The sequence below is a fragment of the Ixodes scapularis genome, unplaced genomic scaffold (assembly GCF_016920785.2).
Source record: "Ixodes scapularis isolate PalLabHiFi unplaced genomic scaffold, ASM1692078v2 PGA_scaffold10__122_contigs__length_95168666, whole genome shotgun sequence".
NCBI lineage: Eukaryota > Metazoa > Arthropoda > Arachnida > Ixodida > Ixodidae > Ixodes > Ixodes scapularis.
The window spans coordinates 60024706-60046460 of record NW_024609836.1 but is presented as its reverse complement, the minus strand read 5'-3'; the positions used below and the strand labels follow the sequence as shown (position 1 = coordinate 60046460).

The following is a 21755-nucleotide window of genomic DNA, read 5'->3' as shown; positions in this document are numbered from 1 at the left end:
GCATTTTGTTTTCGCAAAGTTGTTAGTTTTAAATTTGATCGACACTGAAATTAGAACTTCCAATGTAACATTGAATGCGGGAGAAGCTCACGCCAGCAACAGCAACAATAAAAAAAGAAATAATGCACAAAATATTATTTCGTATTTTTTTTTTCCAACTGCCTACGTTTTCCCCACTAGAGAGCATGGGAAGATTTTAATCTTGGTTTTGTCATTAACCTTCGTTTGCCATTTTCTCAATAGCCACTTGGAATTTAGGCATAATAAATAGCATACCAAAAAGAGTAAAGTCTGGGTATTTCAAAAATATGTTTAGTTTGAGTAGCTCAAAAATCTGTCGGACCTAAAGAGCAGAGTGGCACACACTCTAGCTGTCACACACTTTCCCGTTGCTCTTTGTATGGTCCCCTGCTAGCCTCTACGTAGACTCCACAAACATCTTATAGAAGAAAGCTTCCGAGATAATCCAGTATATTGCAGGACAATGGGACATACAATACAGAGCTTCAAAAATGGCCCAATGTGAATCATCAAGATATTTATATTCTCTAATCATATTCCAAAGAAGAGATGCAAGATCACCAGGGACCTGCCAGGGGTGGCATGAACAAGAATTTATTCGATGGTTGAGCATACAAGCTGTCGGAGAACAAAAAAGTATAAAATCCACAGGAACAGGGAATTATTGTTTTGATCCCATCGAGACTTGTACATGTCCTTTTAATCTTGCTCCTTTCAAGCCATCAACTTCAAATTATATTCTTTCATTCATGCCAGTGCCTCTAATGGCTCGACAAAAACAGACTTCAAAATTTGTGAACTCTCATTAATATTCCAGCTACCAAAGAAAAGCTGTTTGGGAAGGCTGCACATTTAAAGGACCTTTCACCACTGCAAATTACCTGCTGCCTGTTCATTTCACGTTTCCATCTTCACTTTTGTAAACTGTCTTGTGACTATTCAAGCTACTAAAACACACTGGGGGAAGTGACAAAATTAAAAATGGTTTCTGGCCCATGTCAATGGTCCGGTGGGAACACAGATCCCATATTTGTAAGAATGTATTGCCACAGCTTTCAGATTTCTAGTCTTTTGTGAATATTCATGCTCAATTTCAAACTTTTGGGCATAAGGTATCTAAATGGCTTCAGGCACATGTCAGTAGTGGTTGTGCTTGTTGAAGCTCCATCATTCTGTGAAGAGTGTCGCTTGTTTCACACTTGTAGGTAGAGCACTGCGCGGGTAACAGTTTGATCATCCGTATCGGACCCGCATCCGGAGATTTCGTAACTGCGTCCGCATGTTCTTAAATAATTGTATCCGCGTCCGCACACTTTGTATCCACATCCGAATTGCATCCGCAAAATTCGGGACCGCATCCAACCCTAATTACCTGACTCAAAAGTTAAAACTATTTTTGGAAATTTTCAACGAGATGTGCATTTACGGTATTTAAAAAATTAAAAGCTAGCATGAATAAAAATTAATAGAAAAAGCATTTGGATGGTATCCTAGAAACCGTCTGGATACCTTTCTACAAAGAACTCTCAGTGTCAGAACACGATAAATGTTAGTTTATCGTATTTGTTTTATTGTACTTATAAAATAAGCGATCATCCTCCCAGAAACACTTCGCATCGCTCGAAAGATGATCCCAATTATGAGATCGTCTTGGGAGTCCGCAACACTTACACTCTGTTTAAAAGATGCGCTCAAAAAGAAGGAAATTTACATTTATTTTCCTTTTTGCTTTATAAAACTTAGTTCAAGCAGATGCATATTTTATAAACATTAAAATTTAGAAGGGATAGACTAAGAACATTGTGTCATTTTATTTTGGCCAAACAAAAGAGTGGGAGGAAAGGCACCTACTCAATGCAGCAAAATACTCATGTATATGTGATAAGGCACGAGTGCACCACTGGGAAAATATAGCAATATTCAATATTGGCAAAATCTACTACTGGTTTCAGTTTTAAACACAAACCCTCAACTGCATGCCGGGAACCATATACTTAAAAACAACTCAGTGCCAACTGTCGAGAAAAAAAAGAACTCAAACATACGCAATGTTTCACTCTTCGAGGTGGATTGCTGTGTAGAAGGAACAGAATATTGTTAACACAGAAGGATTCAGACTGGTTCGCCTCTATTAAATTAATACCCATTAATGAGAAGTCTCTCTACATTGGATCACTTGATACAAGAACTGCGCTAAAAGAATGAGGTATGGGAACTCATGCCGACGGAAATTCCACCCCAGAAGATCGAATTCAGTATCCTGAATATATACTTGTAGGCGAAGACGCTACTTGCAAACTTCTTTTACTTTCTTGTGGCGGTAAGTTTTGGGGTTTTCTTTGCCCAAAGAACGTTTTTGCTCTTTCCCTGCCAAACAACAACATGCTTCCCGGGACGACCGATGCCTCTGCAGTCTTTACTTTTTTCCAGGTACAGCATTTTTGGCAAGATAGAACGTTCTAAAGCGATCTTTGGTAAGAATCAAATCTTTATTGATGTAAAAAAACAATTTTCTTCCCCATTGGCACCTTTTATCTAAGAGAGTAGTTTGCTCCCACAACACATTCAATGATGCACCTCTATAGTTGTACTCACTTATTCACTCTACACTGCGCGGTCGCACACGTTTATGCGTTGCCTCGACAAAAAAGGATCCGGACCCGTGGATATCCGCATCCGATCCGCAATCCGCCAAATCCAATTCATTTTTATCTGAATCCACCAGTTAACTGGGGATATGCAGGGCTTTACTTATAGGTTATTACGCTGTTTTGAATTCTTTCGTGGATCCAGAAGTTAGACTAACTTATAAGCTTTTGAACAGGTAGGAAATAAAGAACCCTTCATTCATACAAAGCCTTCATGAGCAGTTCACAGCACTTTTTGATAGAAATGTGTTAGGGAAAGGGGGATATTTTAAAGGGTCTTAAAACCACGCGAGCGCTTCCACAATCATTTACGTGACCCCTTTCCTCAAACTTCTGGAGAGGCCTGAAAATTCTGAAATTTCTTAGGGAGGGTTGGGCTTGTATGTGAATTCTCTTTTTATGCATAGTCAATTGCCACTGCGTTCTAAAGGCTTTAGGACAGCCGGGGCATTTAAAGGGTTTTTCACCGGTGTGAACTCTTCTATGAGTGTTCAGGTCAGACTTTCTTCGACAGGCTTTATCGCAGAGGGTACATTTAAAGGGCTTTTCACCACTGTGAATCCTTTCATGTTCTGACAAGACAGATCTAAAATGAAATGTTTTAGAGCAGGTAGAGCATTTAAAGGGCCTTTTATTTGAGTGAGTTAACTTATGATCTGACAAATGGCGGAATTTTCTATAAGCCTTAAGGCATATGGGGCACCTAAAAAGCCTTTCATCTCCGTCAGTGCTCTCCAAAACATCTGCCTTATCGCAGTCGTTGCGGCTGAGGTGCTTCATCAAGGAATGTTTCTGCTTAAACGACCGTGGACATGTGGCACACTTAAAGGGTTTAAGGTCGACGTGTACATTTTCGTGACGACTAAAGGTGCTTTCCGACGAAAATCTTTTGCCACAAGTGTTGCATTTGTAGGGCTTTTCATGTGCATGAGACTTTTTGTGAGCAAGCAAGCCGTCCCTCCGCTGAAATACTTGAGAGCAAGTGGGGCATTTGTAGCGTCCTTTGTCCCTGTCTGTGTGCGTTTTTTCGTGCATGGCGAGTTCCCTCTTGGAGCTACCAGAAAAGGGGCAGAAGGAGCAGTCATGGCCCCTGTGCCCATCTTGTCTCGCCTGCTGTCCCTGGTCCCATCCCTCCTGGGAAGAGAGCGAGCTGCTGCTTTCCTCGGAGTCTGAGCTCTGGCATTCCACATCAGCTGGCTCTGTTGGGAAGACGCACCAGGTAATTTTGTTTTCTCGAACTGAAGCAGTGGCAAGAAATCACATACCCCTTACAGGCTCCTGGGAAGAGAGCGAGCTGCTGCTTTCCTCGGAGTCTGAGCTCTGCCATTCCACATCAGCTGGCTCTGTTGGGAAGACGCACCAGGTAATTTTGTTTTCTCGAACTGGAGCAGTGGCAAGAAATCACATACCCCTTACAGGAGAGACAGTTGTATAGATGACAGGCATTTTGAGGAGGAAGATACTCACTGGAAACATTTTTGTTAGTAGAGTATTTTCCGGACTATAGTTCGTACCCGCGCATTGTCCGGAAAACCAAATTTGGGTCATACGTAAGTCAACATTAATATATTCTGTTATTCATAAAAGCCTTCACGTCTTGGTACAGTGAACAATCTAGAAAAAAAACAACAATTCCTGTAGATAGTCCGCAAACGGTAAAATTTCAACTTTTAAACATGTACAGCCCGCAAACTATAGACCTTTTCAGCCTCTGTCTCATGGGCGCTGCCATCTTGGAATCACGTGACGCGGCTGCCATAAGGTGGCTTCAACTCGTTGCTCCACTCTACCCTCCGCGCCTTGCCGAAGGCGTTGCATTCGCGTTTTTCGTCGCTTTTCACCGCGTTTCTCGCCTTATTGTAAATATCTGCCTGATGCTTACATTTACAACTTAACTGCATGCCCTAATAATGTGCACGACAACATCTACAATTAATTTTACATATTTGTACTATTTTAACCGCACGCGTACCGGATACGTGTGAGAAGGGAGGAGGTACAGGAACCAGGCGTCAGCCCTGGTGCATATTGAGCCGAACTATTTATGACAACTGAAGTTTGCTCAGTGATAGTGGCGGAATCTTCGAAATAAGTATAGTGCAATGTATATGTATAGCCACGCATTTAGGATCTTAAGGGATGTGACCAAAACACTCAGCATATGAAGCTACGTGTGTTTCCTGAAAGTTTCCTGCCTTGCCTTCGAAACAAATTTAAACCAGTTGCTTTTGATTATATAGGATATATAAGATATATAAGTAACAAATGTTTACTTCACATTTCATCTGATGCTCGGGACAATGGTAACGTCCACATCAGGTGATTTGCTTGTTCACGTCATTACACCTAAATTTGCTTGATTTATTCAAGAATTTAGACAAACTGTACAGTATGTTCGGTCCCCTATCTGCAGTCATTAAAGGGTGTTGACATTTATTTTTAAACACAAACTATAATTTATTTATTTTAATTATTTTAACACAAAAACCCCTGTAAAAAAATGTCACAGGCAGTTTGGGAGTGCCTAGGGCTCACATTATGTTATGCCGAAAAGAAGCTATCTATATAGAAATAGCCCGATTTCAGCGTTCTTGATTTTAAATCGCATCATTTTCAATGGAGATCTGTCTATACAGGCTCATGAAGTCGTGCCTTGCATTCCACTTCAGCCAAACGTACGGGAGATCACTTCTTTCAGACCCTTGAATTTTATTCGGCAAAGTTTATACAAAGACAACATTTCAGACTTCAATTGATGGGTTTGTCACTTATCTCATGTGCCAAGCATGTCGCAATCAAATGTCAGTAAAACAAATAGCTCATTTTCTAACACGAACATTGTGAAATGATGTTAAGAAGTACTTTAGCAGGGTCATTAGCTAAGGGAATTTCCCACCCGACCTAGGACGAACTATCGAAATATTTCTTGAGTACTTAATTTCTTTAGAGGAAACAGCACAGGACAATATCACTTCTTTTTTTTTTTTTTTTTAAGATTATCTGCGTTATTATAGGATACATTTCAAGTCTCTAGAGTTCACAAAAAGTTGGTGCTCGCGAAAATCACACAGTGAGCAGTGAACTGGCGACTTCGTGTGTTTTTCGCGATTCAGGAGGTTTTCAATCAGATTTTGGACCTGCATTTTTACTATACATCTACTCGATAGTCTCTTTATTAGTTCATTTTTATGAAAACTAGGGTCAGTGGGTACGGCCATAAACAATTATAATCTTCCTTGTGCATCATAGTCGTTTCGCCGCCGAACTTGATCGAAATTAACGACGCATTGTAAAGTGTCCCTAGAAAAGTCCGTGAATATGACCCGAAACCACTTCGTGGTTCTTAAATTGGCTCAGTACCGCAGTTTTATTAATTGTGTGCTATAACTGGCACATTTGTATCACAAAATTATGAGAAACTGACATAACACAAACACAGCCACGAGCGCGCTGAAACCAAAACCAATCAAATTGAAGCCACCCAATGGTGGCGAGTGCGCCAACGCCCTCTATCCGCCGGTCGGGTAACTACTGAGATGAAAAGGTCTATACACCGGAAAATATGGTACAAGAGTATGAAGAGAAAGCAAGCATGACTTGTTTGGCAGGTTTGGAGGGGCCACGGAAGGAGAGCTCCACACACTTAAGTCCTTGCTGGTAATTTGTGGAGAGCAGGCCTTAGTAACAGCAACATCTGAAATTAGCTTCTTCTTTGCGTTCTTTCCGAACTTTATGGTAGGTTAGTTCAGGCTGAATCTATGCATCTATTAGAAGGAACTGTGTGCTCGGTCGTTCTGCCTTGTCCACAGTCGTGTACCATAGTTGCACGAATATAACGCAAGATTTGTATCGAAATTGCGTGCTACAAAACACACACCGCGTTATATTCAGAATTGAGTTCAGCCACGAGGTGCGCGAATCTGGAGAAAGCCATCTCCCCGGCTCAATGCAGGGGACCGGGTGGGAAAAGAAGTGGGGGTCTGGGAGGGAATTTATTAGCTATTGGGCCACGTGAAGGGAGGAACAGAGAACATAAAAAGCATTTTACCGCTTATGTGTTCGTACAACGCATGGCGAAAAGCATGCCGCAGAAATGTAGCGCGCCATGCGGGCACTGGCCAATTCAAGCCAAGTCAAGTCAACACAAGCCAAGCCAAGACCACAGACCGTGTTTATGCAATCATGCATAAACACGGTCTGTGGTCGGGCCAGAACAAGAATGCACATTATCGTGCATCGAGTCCAGCAGTCTTTTTCCTGCCTGCGCAATTTTTAGTTTCTGCCCCAGAGTGTTGCGGTATTTGTGTGTTGGTGCTTCTGCTTAGTGGCTTGCTTTGCTTGTGGGCTGCCGAGGAGTTCACGTGGAAGAAAATAAACTACGAGACAAGCGGCACCGTGCTGCTGCATATCTGTGAAGTCGCCGAGCGGGTTGCTAATGGAAGGACCTGAGCAGTGAGGATGAGTGCAGTGAAAGCATAAACCAATATTTCTTTGATTTCCATTGCCTTTTCACTTCTGCTATGCACCCAAGTGCAGTAAATTTACACAGCCTCAGCTTGCATTATAATAGTAATAATTTTTTTTTGGGGGGGGGGGGGGTATTAAAACTTGTTTTTGTGTTATATTTGCGGTTACGTTATATTCATGCAAATACCGTATATTGTTTTGCTAAATGCAATCATTGTTTTGTGTTACAACAACGTTGAGCGCAACTTCGTGCCTGAAGGGACTGCACTTTGTTCTCCTTTAAGCTGAGGCAGACTACTGAAGACGACATGCATAGTTTCTAGAGTGGGGCTTCAAGAGAAACTTGCCTTCCTTTACGACAACCGTGGCCCTGTGGACTACGTCCACAGGCTCGAGGGAAACGGAAAGCCTGCGAGCGTCTTTACCATCCAAGTCCCCACAGGTCGAAGTGGCACTCGCCTCATCCGCCTCTGCCGAAACAAATGGGAAAAGAAAAATATCCTTGAAACAGGCAAGGTAAAAAGCGTATAAAACAAGGAGGCTGATCCCATTACCACCCTCACTGGTTGGCTTCCCATTTCCCTCTGTTGAGCCCTTTCATTATCTCAAAGTTCTTCTTTTCTCCTTCACTGTTAAGAGAGTAATAAAGGGGTCCTTTAAGCCATTCTTCACTAATTGAAAGGGCTCCTGCACGAGCTGTCACAGTAGCGACTGCAATGGCAGCAAAGCTAGCCTTGTTAGATGAGCACAAGCATGATTGACAGGCACACTGTTAACCATGCTTGCGACATTTCTTTAGAAGCGACCGCCCTGCTACCAGACGGGGAATAAAGTATAGTAAATTAAAAATTACCACCATCCAACAGCTTTGTTCTTTGAGCCACAGATGACTCAATAAAGTAAAATATTAAAGTGCACATAAAAAAAATGAAAGATGTTTAAGATTTTCTGTAATGCTGAATTAGAGTGCAGCTTCTGAGGAGGAGGAGAAAGGGAAGGTATGCCCCTCCCTCCCTCTCTGTACCTTCACCCCCCCAATTTAGCTTGAAATTTTCGCTAAACTTCCCCAGTAAATTTAGCACAATTTTTTTTCCACTAAATTCAGTGAGAAATTATTTCCACTATATTTCGCGGGGCATTTTTCTGCTAAATGTAGCAGGGATTTTTTCCCGCTAAATTTAACGGGCATTTGTCCCTCTAAATTTAGCAGGGAATTTTTCCGCTCAAATCTAGCAGGGAATTTTTTTTCGCTAAATTGAGCCGGACAATTTTCCACGAAATTTAGCAGAGAATTTTTTCCGCTAAATTTAGCGGGGACATGTTTCCGCTAAGTTTTGTGGGGAAATGTTTTTGCTAAATTTAGCGGGGAATTTTTTCTGCTAAAGTTTGAGGTCAATTTTCTTGCTAAATTTAGCAGGTAATTTCATTCCCTAAACTGAGAGGGAAAATCTTTCCGCTAAATTTAGCGGGAAAATTTTTCCACTAAATTTACAGGGAATTGGTTCCGCTAAATTTAGCGGGGAAATTTTCCCGCTGAATTTAGAGGGGGATTTTTTCTGCTAATTTCTTTTTTTTCAGTAAATTTAGCAAATAATTTTTTTCCACTAATTTAGAGGGAATTTCTTCTGCTAAATTTATCAGAGAAATTTTTCCGCTAAATTTAGTAGGGAAATTTTTCCACTAAATTTGCACGGAAACTTCCTGCTATATTTTCCCACTAAATTTAGCTGGGAAATTTTCCGCTATATTTAGCAGGAAAATTTTCCCGCTAAATTTAGTGGGTTCAGTTTTCCCGCTAAATTTAGCAGAGAAATTTTCCTTGCTAACTTTAGCGGGAAAACGTCCCATAATGCAACCTGTGGTACTCCAACGGCGCCGCCCCTCAATCCAGAAACGGGCACCTAAGAGTTGCGCTCTAAAACATCTTCCAGGCACTGGTTTATGCTGTTCAGGGCTACACATGGAGCTTTGCCACAATTGCACCTTCCCTTGAACACAACTTTTAACATCAACCTCGCATATGATGACAGAAGGGTTATGTGAGCCAGACAACTGAGATCATTAGGATTTCTGCAAATGTCTAAAAAGCAGAGGCTGCAGCTGTATTTGAGCTTGCCTTCTTTCACCGCACAGCTGTTGTTCCAGTGTCCCTCAAGGTCCAGACGAGAGGGCAACACTCTGTCGCTGTCTTCAGAGCGAAAGTCGGCTCTCGCTGGCATGGCCAGTTTCTCGTACGGCACTGTTGGAGGGTAAAGGACAGAAATTCTGTCGATATTTTAGGAAAAAGAGGAGCATATGTCTGTTTGCTATGTAAAATGAGAACTTAGGTGTGAAAAGGGCAAAACATGAAATAGGGAAAATGTAGTAATTTGTAGATGTAGTGTGTTTTTTTAATGAGGATCTTCTAATCTCTACAAAAATAAAAAAAAAGAAGTGCTGTAAAACCCATAACTAATGCCTACCAAGGGTAAAGGGATCAATGGGGTGCTCTTCTAGAATGAGACAGCACAATTTTATATAAGGATGACCTGTAAACATGCCGGTACCTGCTGAGAACTCGCATGATACAGGAACTGACATTGCACCCACATCAAGCAAGTGTTCCCTGGAGCTGTATTATGATTTGAAGAATTTATCACAGGCAATTTTCATAACCCATACAAAAAATTGTCTGTTGCATCTAGAAGAAATCACAGCCTCTTTCTGCTGGCTAGTGTGAAAAACAATACTTGCGACAGCAGTTTGCATGAGCACCACAGTAAAAACAGGAATTGTGCTCAGGGGGTGAACAAGTACCTACCAAGCGAAAGAGTCTGGTCCTTCGAAGAAAGCTCCAAATGACGCAACAGCCGAATGCAATAATTTTTATTGAGTAAAACAAGATTGTTTGACCCAATTTAAAATATGAATGCATAGACTGAAACTCTGACATACATAGATATGAACGAACTAGAACAAAAAATTTGAGAAATTAGTAATGGTATGTATAACTAAACAACAAATAAGCAGATTTTTCAGCAGGCAGAGCATTGACCTAGAACAATATGTGCACAAGCCGACTCAAACGCCAACTAAAAACTATCATCCACTAAGTTTGGCATCCCCAGTTTTGCACCAAGAAACCTGCAAAATATCTCTATATTCCCAACACTATTGACAAGCAGAAGTGCTCAGGACAAAGAGCATCTCTTGGTTACTTGCCAAACAAGCACAATTGTTTCATTGATATTAGTACCACAACCTGCATAAAGCTGTAAGAAAAATTGACTTTTATCCTTCTTGGGACAATCAACAGGGATAAAGAGAGCACAAGAGCTTGCCTTCAATCCCAAGGAGATGACCATCTTTCCAGGGCTCACCCAGGTGAACTTGCACTGATGACGCGCTGTCGGAGGCCCCAGAGCACAAGCCCTCGTCGGTCTGAAGGAAGGCCGACAAGCCTGGTTCTGTTAAAGAAGAGGATTGAAATCTAAATAAGGAGAATCACTATGTCCTGATTTAGCTTTCACAATTGCTGTCCACCTTTTCTCAACCTTGTCACCTGCAACTGCTATGCCAGGCCTCTGCAAGCAGACTGACATCCTACCCCAAGGATACCACAAGCATGAAAGCGACATCCTGCAGATGCTTGTCACATGGTCGCTTTCTACTACTACGAGGCTCAACAAATGAGAGCGTACGGCGCCATAGAACCATTTCCCTCTCCATTAGAACTAAAATGAAGCCAGATATGGTGCCACCTGAGCCACACAGAGCAAACCCTTCTTGACACATTCCCAGTTGAAGCACTTGATTTACTCTCACATACAGAGATGCCAGTACCGAGAATCCAAAAGAAGCGAAGAGTGACTCGGTCCCAAATTGTGCAAAAACAAGTGAGGCCCTGAAAATGTCTCATAAGAGATGTATGTTTTGAGCAAATTTTTATAAACTTCATACCCTACACCAACTGCTGAGGTGATATTGCCACGCGTGTCGCCAAGCAAGCGCGTGCCTGGCCGAATGGTTACTGTGCTTGGCTCTCGCGTGGAGGATCCAAGTTTCATTCCAGTGTGCAGAATGTTCTTTTAATTCTTCTTTCAGCTTGGCGTTCTCGTAAGTTCGAGAACCTTCTCGCCTAATCGAGTTACGAATGTTCTACGCGCTGAATGTTCTAGGCCGAATGTTTCAGAAGCCCACACGTCTACAAAAGGTGCTCCACATGGCAATATGTCAAGGCCAGCATAGTTTCCACAGCACTGTCGAAGCTGTTTGCGCGAGCGTGTGGCTCTGTTTGATGTCTCCTTCGCGTGGGAGTGCAGGTGGCTGTGATGTAGGTAGGCAAAGTCGTGTGCCCGCGTGTAGCAGCGGCAGTGTGGAAACCATGCTATGCTTTGTTTCATCGTAACTTAGCAAGGAGCAAATCCTATGACCCCTGGAGTCAATCAGAGTGACGAAGACGAACCGCCTGACAGCCCTTACCAAAGGTACAGGGGCGAGGACGTAACCCACGCAGTTCGAGAAGTGGAGTAGAAAGAATGTCCCTCTTACCCAGTCCCTGCTTTGTGTGTTCCAGAAGTCACTTTTGTCGCCCTCGGAGATTAGCCTGTCACTCAAAATTCGTACAAAGGCGGCTTGCCTCTTTCCTCCACCTGTCGCTTCGACGGCACTTCGTGCAACTAGTAAGATGAAGTACAGTCATGTCTCTCCCTTCGACGCACTGACTGGCAGTTTGCAATTGTAGCCTTCAGCATTTGCCAAATTACGGTAGGACGGAACATAGCCCCGATGAAGTTGCAGAGGAAAGTTGATGGCGGGTATAGTTTACACTGCCAACATGCCTTTAAGTGTAGTGGCAGACCAGGAAATTTGGCCCATCATCACTGCCTGTGGCTATGAGAGCTTCCTTAGACACAGATGCTTTACATGCAAAATTTAGCCTTTTCCTGCACTGTCATATTTTTCCACACAGGTTTTAATAGCTCACCTATCTTGACTGAGACGGCATTGTCCTCGTGTCCCTCTAGGTGCAGTGGATACATGGACATGTTGCCGGAATGGTCAGACTGCACGCTTTGATCTGTCAGAGTAGGAGGTGCATCCTCAGGCTCTGTCGAAGAAGACGGCAAACAAAGGTTGCGGCGACTGAGGTCAGAAGCAGAGCCACGGTCGCTGGTCAAAACGAAAAATTGCACCATTCCTTCATAATCGTAGCCTGCATCTAACAAAAAAACTTGCTTTGTCCCGTGCCATCGTGGCAATAGTCGTAGTAACACAGAATGCATTGTGTAAAACGCTTCGCAGTGATGTTGCACATAAGCTTGTACACATTTTGTGCCTCAACAGCACGTTCAGTTTCCAATAAAATAATGTGAATTCGTTATTCAAAATAGAAATTCCAAATTTCTACTGCGGTAGCTGTTTGTCCGTTTGCAAACACCGCATGAAGTGTGCACTGCGTAAGAAAGAATAAAAAATAAAACACAGTATGGATTGGCACTGAGTTAATTATTCGCAATAAAGATTAGACTAATAAAGAAAGCTAAAAAAATGCTTATACAGCACATATTTCAATTGTCCGTTGTTCTCAAGCAGGGGGCGCAAGTGCATGTGTAAGACGCAACCACTGATCCCTGACAATTTGCTGGATCGCACATCTCCGCTTGGTAGCTGCAGCCACCCAATTGCCATCTTGTGCCCTCCTGAAATCGACCTTTTGGAGCATTGCAGAGGCTGGGCTGCAGCGTGCTGAAGACACATTTTCTACTTGCTTGTCATCATTTGCCGAAAGATTTTTTTAAAACCTTGTGTAAAGGATGGTAATTGCCTTTGAGAACACGTGGAAATTTTTACGGAAGAGCAGCGCCGCACGAAAAACGCGCAGCTTGTCGAACGCAAGTCTCGCCGGGCTCGCGGCGTGATCAAAACTTCCTTGGCATGCCGAAGAGCTACGTCTCTGCGCCTTCGCACAGTTGGATACCTGTCAAATCGGCGCCGTGGGGATGTGTTTCGAGAGCACAACGTGCATGAAAACGTATGGGTCTCTGGAGCGGTGTCTTACTTTACCTTGACGACTAAGTTTGCAGCACTCACGACCCCAACGAGCTTGATCCAGTGGTGACGGAGAAGAAAGAGGGGGTACAGTGGTAGTGACAGATTGCAAACCATCATATGGGCCGCGTTTCAAAAATGTCCCATCCCGCCGTGCTTTAGTTGCCCTGCCATGTGCTCCATTCGGGTAGATTTGGAACATAGCTATGGTTACCTAATAGCGCATAATCTCAGGGCAACAAATTGATGGTTCAGTCAAATTTGTAGAAACCACAGGGGTGATTATCTATGAATGCGATAGCATTTATCGTTGCACGCCACCAAATTTAGTGAGGAAACTGAATTGGTGCATAGGTTGCGACGTCAATTTATCTGCTACATTTAACGGGGAAACTCACCACTAAATTTTTTGTCGTCCTCTAGGACGACGCTAAATCCTTGTTGTCCTTAAGATCACCCTAGAGATCGCCCTAGATGCCATTAACGTCATACTTTAAAGCGTCGTCCTAGACACCATCTAGGACAACATCTAGAACCTTTAGGGCAACCTTAACCCTTTAACCTCCCGGCCCGAGCTGTACTCGTCATGGAAGGTTGTACCAATATCGCCGATGACGAGTCACACTCGTCCAGCCAAAATGATGGTTTGCTTTCACTGCCAAACACGAGACAGGTTTGTCCATCTGCATTAGTTTCAGTTTTTAACGCTAAAGGGCAGGAAAGGTTGCACAAATATAGCGTGTTTTGGCCTTTGGCACGTATCTAGCCTTGCAACAGTGATCAGAAATGGCAGCATGCTTGAGTGATGCAGGTGACGGCCCCCAAAAACAGGCTCTCTCTTGCGGCAGTTCGAACAGTAGCGACGATAAAGACATCTAATTTGTCTCCAAAGGTGAGTCGGACATGGATTTTTGAATATGAAATGGACTAAGACGACGACCACAGTGACGAAGAAGACGACGGGCTGGGTAGTGTTTAAGTGTGGCAAAGCGTAAACACTGAAAACCCGCCACCCGCGCCTCTGAGGTTTCCGTTTTGTGCAGTGCCTAGGATTCTGCGGCAACCCACTGACGAAAAAGATATTCTCGGCTGATTCGAGGTTTTTTTTTTTATTGGCACCTTGTCGACCTCATTGTGACAGAGACAAACCACTACGCGGTCCCGCATTTCGCAGCGCGGGGTTCTTCATCGAAACCGGTGGACAGCGAAGAGATAATGGTGTCCCTTGCGCTAATAATTTTGCAAGGAATCGTTGGCAAACCGCAAGTTGAGATGTATTGGTCAACAAAAGAAGTCTTGGCGACGCTGGTGTTTAGCAGAGCGATGAGCAGGAACCGCTTTCAGGCTCTGATGCACCGCCTTCACTTTACCAGCATGAAGACTATGGACAAAGCAATCCACCCAAACCCGAAGCTGTGAAAGCTATGGCCTGTGCTTTCAAGGCTGAATGAGGCCTTCCTTGCAACCTATGCGCCGGAGCAGGATGTGGCTGTCGATGAGAGTCTCCTGCTATTCAAAGGAAGACTGGCGTGGAAGCAATATGTACCACTCAAACGTGCAAGGTTTGGTCTGAAATTCTTCCTACTGTGCAAATCCTGCAGCGGTTACGTCTGCAATTTGATTCTCTACACTGGAAAGGGGACGGTAGATGTGGATGGCAAAGAAGCGATGGACACTAAGGTGGTAATGGTGGTAACCCATGAAGCCCTTTCTTGACAAGGGGTACACCTTGACGATTGACAATTACTACAACTCGCCCGAGCTAGCCGACATGCTCGTCAAACAAAAAAGACTAATGTCAATGGAACAGCTCGTTCTGGAAGAAAGGAAATGCCCAAGTTCAAAAAGATAAAGTTGAACAAAGGGAAGGTTGCCGCCTTTCAACGCGGGAAATGTCTCGCTATGCAATGGAGAGACAAAAAGCTTGTAACCTTTCTAAGCACGGTTCACTCACCCACAATGCAAAATGTTGTCAACTCAAAGAATGAGCAAGTTTCAAAGTTTACAATCGCTCTAGACTACAACAACAGAATAACTGGCGTCAACCGCTCAGACCAGAACATGTCTTACTATCCATCACCACGCAAAGGGCAAAAGGTTTAAGACAAGAAACTGTTTTGCCACCTTCTTGACATTTCCATCTTCAATGCCTTTTGCCTATACAAAATGCAAGGTGGAACATTGAGCCATCTGGATTTCCGCGTCCGACTTGTAGAGTTACTGCCTCAACGCTATACCTCGACAATGAAGGACAACCAAGACCAGGCCGCAGATCTGACTGCGCCCTGACGAGACTCAAGGGCTGTCTATTCCCTAGAAGAATCCCGCCAACTCCAAAAAAGCAGGAGGTGACATGAAGATGCGTTGTGTGCATACATGCCTATTTAAAAACTCTGGAAAGAAGCCACGGAAAGAAACAGGACATGGTGCAAGGACTGCAAAGTAGGACTTTGTGCGACGCCCTGCTTTGAAATCTACCACACAAAAGTTGACTTCTAAACTTACGGAACTTTGTTTGAGCTAGTACGGAGAAAAGTCTAGGCACTTGATCTTTTGTTACGGTATGTTCAAATAAATACTGCGCATTTCAGCACGTGTTATTCTATTACTCTTACATGCACTGAGGGAAAGCATCCATAAAAATCAACTTTTTCTTTTAAAAGTTTTGTGTTAATACCGATCAGAAACCAATCAAGTAATGTATTTGCAAAATCAGAACGAATAAAGAAAAAATATGTGCAAATAAAAAAATTTGGGAAAGTTTGTTCATTTTTTTCGAAAATCACTTGGTGGTTAAAGGGTTAAGGACGACCTTTAGGAAGACCTCTAGGACAACGTCTAGAACAACCTCCAGGATGATCTCAAGGACGACCTCTCGGATGAGCTCAAGGACGACGTTTGGGAGGACCCCTAAGATGACATCAAGGCCGTTAGGTCCTTCGAAAAAGGTGCGAATGTAAGGGAGTGCATACTGATGCTCTGCATATACGTGCAATGCAATGGGGTGCAAGCACAGTGAGCTGAAATGGTCAACTGTGCATACCTTCTTTATTGATAGCAATTTGCTGGAACAGCTGTCACTAGAAAAGAAGCTGGGGGGGGGGGGGGGGGGGGGGGGGATCGCACCAGGTGCACCGCTCAGGGGAATGCAGCTAGGCAGTGAAAGCGAGAGGGGGGGGGGGGGGGGGGGGGATCGCAGCAGGCCACCGCTCCGGGTGCTGCTGACCCTAGTGACGCCACTGATGCAAAGACGTCTACACTCGCCACACCTTCAGAACTCTGCCACGGCATATATTCTTGTTAGTTATTCAAGCATCCGAAGGCACAGAGACGCAGCACTTCGCGTTGCCAAGGAAGCTTTGATCTCGCCATGAGACTGGCCAGAACTGCGTTCGACGAGTTGCACCTCTTTCCTGCGGCGTTGCGCTTTCGTAAAAACTTCCACGTGTTCTCAAAGACAATTACAACCGTTTACACAAGGTTTTAAAGAAACTTCTTTGGTGAATGACAGCAAACAAACAGAAAACGTGTCTTCAGCACGCTGTCGCCCAGCCTCTGCAATGCTCCAATAGGCTGACTTCGGGATGGCGTAAGATGTCCATCCGGTGGCCGCATTCGGAGAGCGGGGAAGCGTGATCCCGCAATAGGCTACCGTAAAATCCTGAGATGCTCTACCCCCGAAAGATAGCCCACCCTATTTTTGGCTTGATTTGCTATACTTTTTTTAAACACTGAAAGATAGCTCACTCCAAGTAATAGTAGTGTTGGGATTAATGATGGCATTGGCATAAATACGGCTAGTTTGCTATGACGGAATATAAGCGAACGTTGCTGACTTGGAAGTGAAGTCACCTTTCCTTTGTTGACCCTTGCCACCATAACAAGCTTGGAAGGGACACAACCTAAAAATCACAATTTTTGAAAAACCCTTTTTTTGATTGTTCATTCTAAGTTAGCCCACTCCATATTTTCAGCCGATTTGTTGTTGAGGTTAGGTGGGCTATCTCTCGGGGTTTTACAGAACTTCCATAAATCCGACACTGCACTCATTGCATTCTGGGAACCTGTGGCCCAGGTGCACAGCGCGTATGGATTTTGCTGCTCACTGATTTCCACAATGCATAAAGCGACATTACGCAGGCCATGAGGTGCTTCAAGTTTAGGAATAAGACTTTTGTCATTGAATTCAGTGGATGTGACCATGTTACAATGGCTGCACCATCCATGCGATGCGACCATAAGAGCGGCACTGTAGCGCTCGATTATGCACGTGCCACGTTCGAATACAAGCATCTGTCAACATCTGTAAATGCGCAACACCAAGACGTAGGGAAACAAAAAATATATATGTATCTCGCAACGTCCCAATAAACATTCCTCTGAGCTTTATTGAGCAGGTATGTTATACTTAGGGTGTGCATTTTCCGGTTTTAACCGAAAAACACCGATAAACATCCGTCGGTGACGAAAATATAAAATCGGTTAAAACCGAAAAACACCGGTGGTTGGATATTTTCGCCCTGGTTAAAACCGAAAAACACCGGTCATTGCTAGTTTCCGACCTAGCGAAACCCTTTCCCCGTAGAGGTTCGTGAAACGTGTTATCTCGTGGATCCTGCATTCTTCCAGTGTTTATACATGGCTTGCAGGTGGCGTAAGTCCGCCCTCCTTTCTGGGGGTCAAAAGCGTCTGGTGAACGCAGTAGAAGCTAAGCTCTCAAACGCCTTTCCCCCATTGTGTCTCCCATGGCCCCTTTTGGGGAAAAATTAACGCAGTGGAGGGTAGGCTCTCACGTGCCTTTTTCTCATTGTGTCTGGCCAAGTGATGTCGGTGCAAGCCATGTATTCAGAGGTTGCTGTGGTTCCTGGAAGAGAATGCCAACGCCCGTGTCGTACAAGAGCGTGCGTTTTCATAATTGCGGGTTGCGAACCGCAAGGAACGTGCTGCCATGATGGCAGCACGTTCCTTGCGTGTAGATGCAAGCATGAAAGTATGCTTGCATCTACTATAATAACCAAGTGTGAGAAATAGTTGCTTCCTAGAGAAGAAGTGTATGAACTATGTGAATAAAATTGGAACTCTCTGTCTGTGATCAATCGCTTTTTTTCACCGATAATCACCGATTTTAGCCTCGTCATGAGACGTTCCATCGAAATACACCGGTGTTTTGAAAATAAATAAACACCGAAAAACATCCGCCGATTTTTCTCACAAATAAACACCGGAAAGTACACACCCTAGTTATACTTTACGTAATAGTGAAGCCCAACCCACTTGCAAAAGCATGTTCCTCTGAACGATGCTCAACTGAATGAGCGCGTGTGCTTGACAGGGACACTGAAGGCTTGGAGTACTCTTTTGTAGTCTTTGCTACGCTGGCACTTACAATGGAACGGAGTATAAAAAAATGTGGCGAAGCGTAATAATGCAGGTTTGAAAGGAGAGCCACAAATATTCTATTTTGCTCGCCTCGGGCGCTGCTCAAAACTTGAGCATGAAGCCCTTCGACGTGTTTGCATTTGTCTTGCAAATAGCATCAAATACGCCAGTACACAAGGTCACCGAATGGAGGCAAAGCACCCGCTCGTGGCATGTGTATTGTTCGTTTCCACAACAATGGTTGGCGGTACTTGTAAAAAGTGCATTAATCAAGGGGCTTTACCTACCTTCTTTGATGACAACAGCTTCGTGTCCGTCCAGTTTTAGTGGAAATGGGGACATCTTGCCATAATCATCCGAGTGCACGCCTTCATCTGCTGAGGTGGGCAGTATATCCTCTGGTTCTGTTGACAAAGACAGCGCACAAATGTTTTGAGTCAAGTCAGAAACATCAGTCAAAACAAAGCATTGCACCGTTGAACTACAGCTCACTAAAACGCAACTACCAAAAAAAGTAAAATACCCCTTTTGTATTACAAGGCAGCTAACTGTTTTGTATTCCTAGGCAAGACACAGAATGAACTGTTCAAGGGGCATTCAGAAAATAACCTGAAAGATAGATTGCTGCACTAACACGCACCATGCTCCTTCCTCAATGTCCAAACATGCAGGCAGTGCATCACTAGGGGGAGGAGTGCAGGTTGCCCCGGGTGCTGTGCTCAGGGGGGTGTGGCGGCGGGTTAAGAGGGGAAGGCGGAGGGGAGTGTTGCTGCGGGGCCCGAAAAAGAGGGGTCGCGCTCTGGACAAACTTTGGCCGTCGTGCCCCCCCCCCCCCCCCCCCTTTTTATACGCCCCTATCTACTAGGTGCGAAATCACGTTGTTAGCAAACACGCGAGTAATGGCCCAACACGAGCGTTTCGTCAGACGATAACCACATTCCAAAAAGAAAGGGCACTGTGTTCAAATCAATAAAAAAGTTAAAATAATTTCAAAAGGGGGTGTGGCGGCGCCCCCTATTGATGGTGCCCTGGACCATCAATAGGGGGCGCCGCTTCCTATTGATGGCCGGCCCTAGAGGTGGGCACAGGTCGCCCACCTCTAGGGCCGGCCCTGGTCGCGGCAGCCCTTTACCCTGGGTGTCGCTGACCCTAGTGACACCAGTGCCTGCAGGTGGTGCTGAGGGAGCTTGCCTTTCTTCAGAAGAATGGAAGCATAAAGGTAGCCGTGGGAAGAATACAGATGACCAGCACCCTCCTCAGAGGGCAAAATGGCAGACTCTTCATTTTTTTCTGTCAGGGTGTATGCAAAAGAAATGCGCATGTGTGCTCAATGCTCAACACTCGGAACAAGCAGGGAACCATAAGCTTATTTACCACTGGCCTAAGCAAAGGCAAAATGGAAAGTTGGACTGGTTGGTACCAAAGAACAAGCGCCTCAAAGACAGGGACAATACCCATGTTGATAATGCAATTAATGCAAAGCTGCAAGCGAGCTTGATAAGAATGACGATAATAATCCCTGGAGAGCGGGAACAAAGAACACAAATCTCCAAACACAGCCAGGCCAACTGGTGCACAACCTAAAAAGATCCGCCTGGACCTGGTAATAAGCTGTATTTAGAGATTTGTGTTTGTCCTTTGTCGCCCTTTTCCAGGGATTATTATCGTCATTCTTGTCCAGCTCGCTTGCACCTTTGCCATTATCATCATAACCTTAAAAAATTAAAGCCGTTCATCCTAGTTGGTGTTAGAATGGTGGCAGCTGATAAAACCCATTTGCTCAACTGGAAATGGAGATGTCCCCATTTCGATACCAGGACCAGGCAGATTTTTTTCGGTCGCGCACCAGTCACCTATTTGTGTTTGGAGATTTGTGTTTGTCCTTTGTCTTCCTCGTTCCCCTTTTCAGAAATTATTATCGTCATGACCGTGTGCCCGATTTGCCAGAAACAAAAATACTAGAAAAACTGAAAAATAAAGCTGAGAGGGTCAGGTCAGGATGCAGCGGTGGCATCCGTCTCTAAGAATGCTGTTGACATTTACGGCCTTCACACAAAAGTAACTTCTGAAATCACAGAGTTTCGACACTCGGCGCACAGACAGCGAACGCTACGACGTTCGGGACTACGTGCATTTCTCATTACTTGCTTGGGAGATTACCTTCGCCCATGCTCTCCAATGTTTCGTGGCTGTCGCACTGCGTCACTGGCGGAGTTGAAACAGTGTGGTCGTCTTCCTGATTGAGATTCCGTTTTCGTTCGCGCGGCACGCCGCTGTTCGACGTAGTCGACCCTCCTTTTGATGGCAGTTTCTTCGAGAGATACCCGAGGACATTCGGAAACAAAGTTGGGATCGCATCGGCAGTCAGGTAAGGGCGTCCCCGGGGAATTTCCACTGTTTCACGATTGATTACGTGCGTGTAGTTGCGAACAATGAATCTTTCATCGAAATGGGCTTCACAGACTACGGAGTTCTTTGCGAGTGGCTTGTCCGCTTGTGGGATTGAGCGCTGCCAAACCTGACGACGCTCGTCGTCGTCGGGAACGGCGAAGAGGGAGGCTTTCCTCTCGTTCTTTCTCACAGAGACGTACCCCGTGGTGCAGCCGGGAACAAAGCAGTGTCGGCACTGTGTCTGACGTTTTGACATCGCGGTAGTCTGGACGCAAGGGCACAATCTTCCCACAGGAAGATCACCACCACCGTGATCACAACAAACGAGCACTTCTAGGCTTCTAGCGACGCGAACAAGCGCGCGGAAGCGCGGCGGCGCGGCGTCGTCTGGATGAATGGATGAATCCGGCTGAGCCATTTGGATCGGGCGGTAGCTTGCGCCACCTAACCATTTTGTTTTATCATTTAAGTTTAGAATCTATATTCACTCCGCCTTGAAAAGACAAAGATGAAAGAGCGTGTTGGTGAAAATACGGGAGTCAAAGAAAGAATAAAAACACTTAAGGACAAGGACAGACAGCACAGTTCTTTCAACTAGCAACACACATTTACTGGTGTCTCCTTCAATAGTGCTATCTTCTTCCTAACGTTTGAGACTAAAGAGGAAGATGCGGAATTAATTGAAAAGACAATGAGGCTACAAAACCCCCTTACCATCAGTTAATAAGAAAATACCTAGTTTTCTCTCGCTTTCTGCCACCATTCACTTAATCTTTGCTTGGTAATCTTTAGTCTTGAAATCCACTCTCCCTTCGCTGT

The 21755-nt window shown here is 44.4% G+C and overlaps 1 protein-coding gene across 1 annotated transcript; it reads right to left on the bottom strand.

The window, feature by feature from the left end:
* Positions 1 to 578: 578 nt before the first annotated feature.
* LOC115327900 lies at positions 579 to 21320 on the bottom strand. The gene is made up of 8 exons (XM_042288474.1): positions 20706 to 21320; positions 18833 to 18949; positions 12103 to 12225; positions 10457 to 10582; positions 9253 to 9375; positions 7484 to 7606; positions 3942 to 4012; positions 579 to 3868 (listed from the first exon to the last, which is right to left on the bottom strand). Exons 1-8 carry the CDS (start codon positions 21190 to 21192, stop codon positions 3449 to 3451), a joined length of 1590 nt encoding a protein of 529 aa, XP_042144408.1. The 5' UTR covers positions 21193 to 21320; the 3' UTR covers positions 579 to 3448.
* Positions 21321 to 21755: the final 435 nt, after the last annotated feature.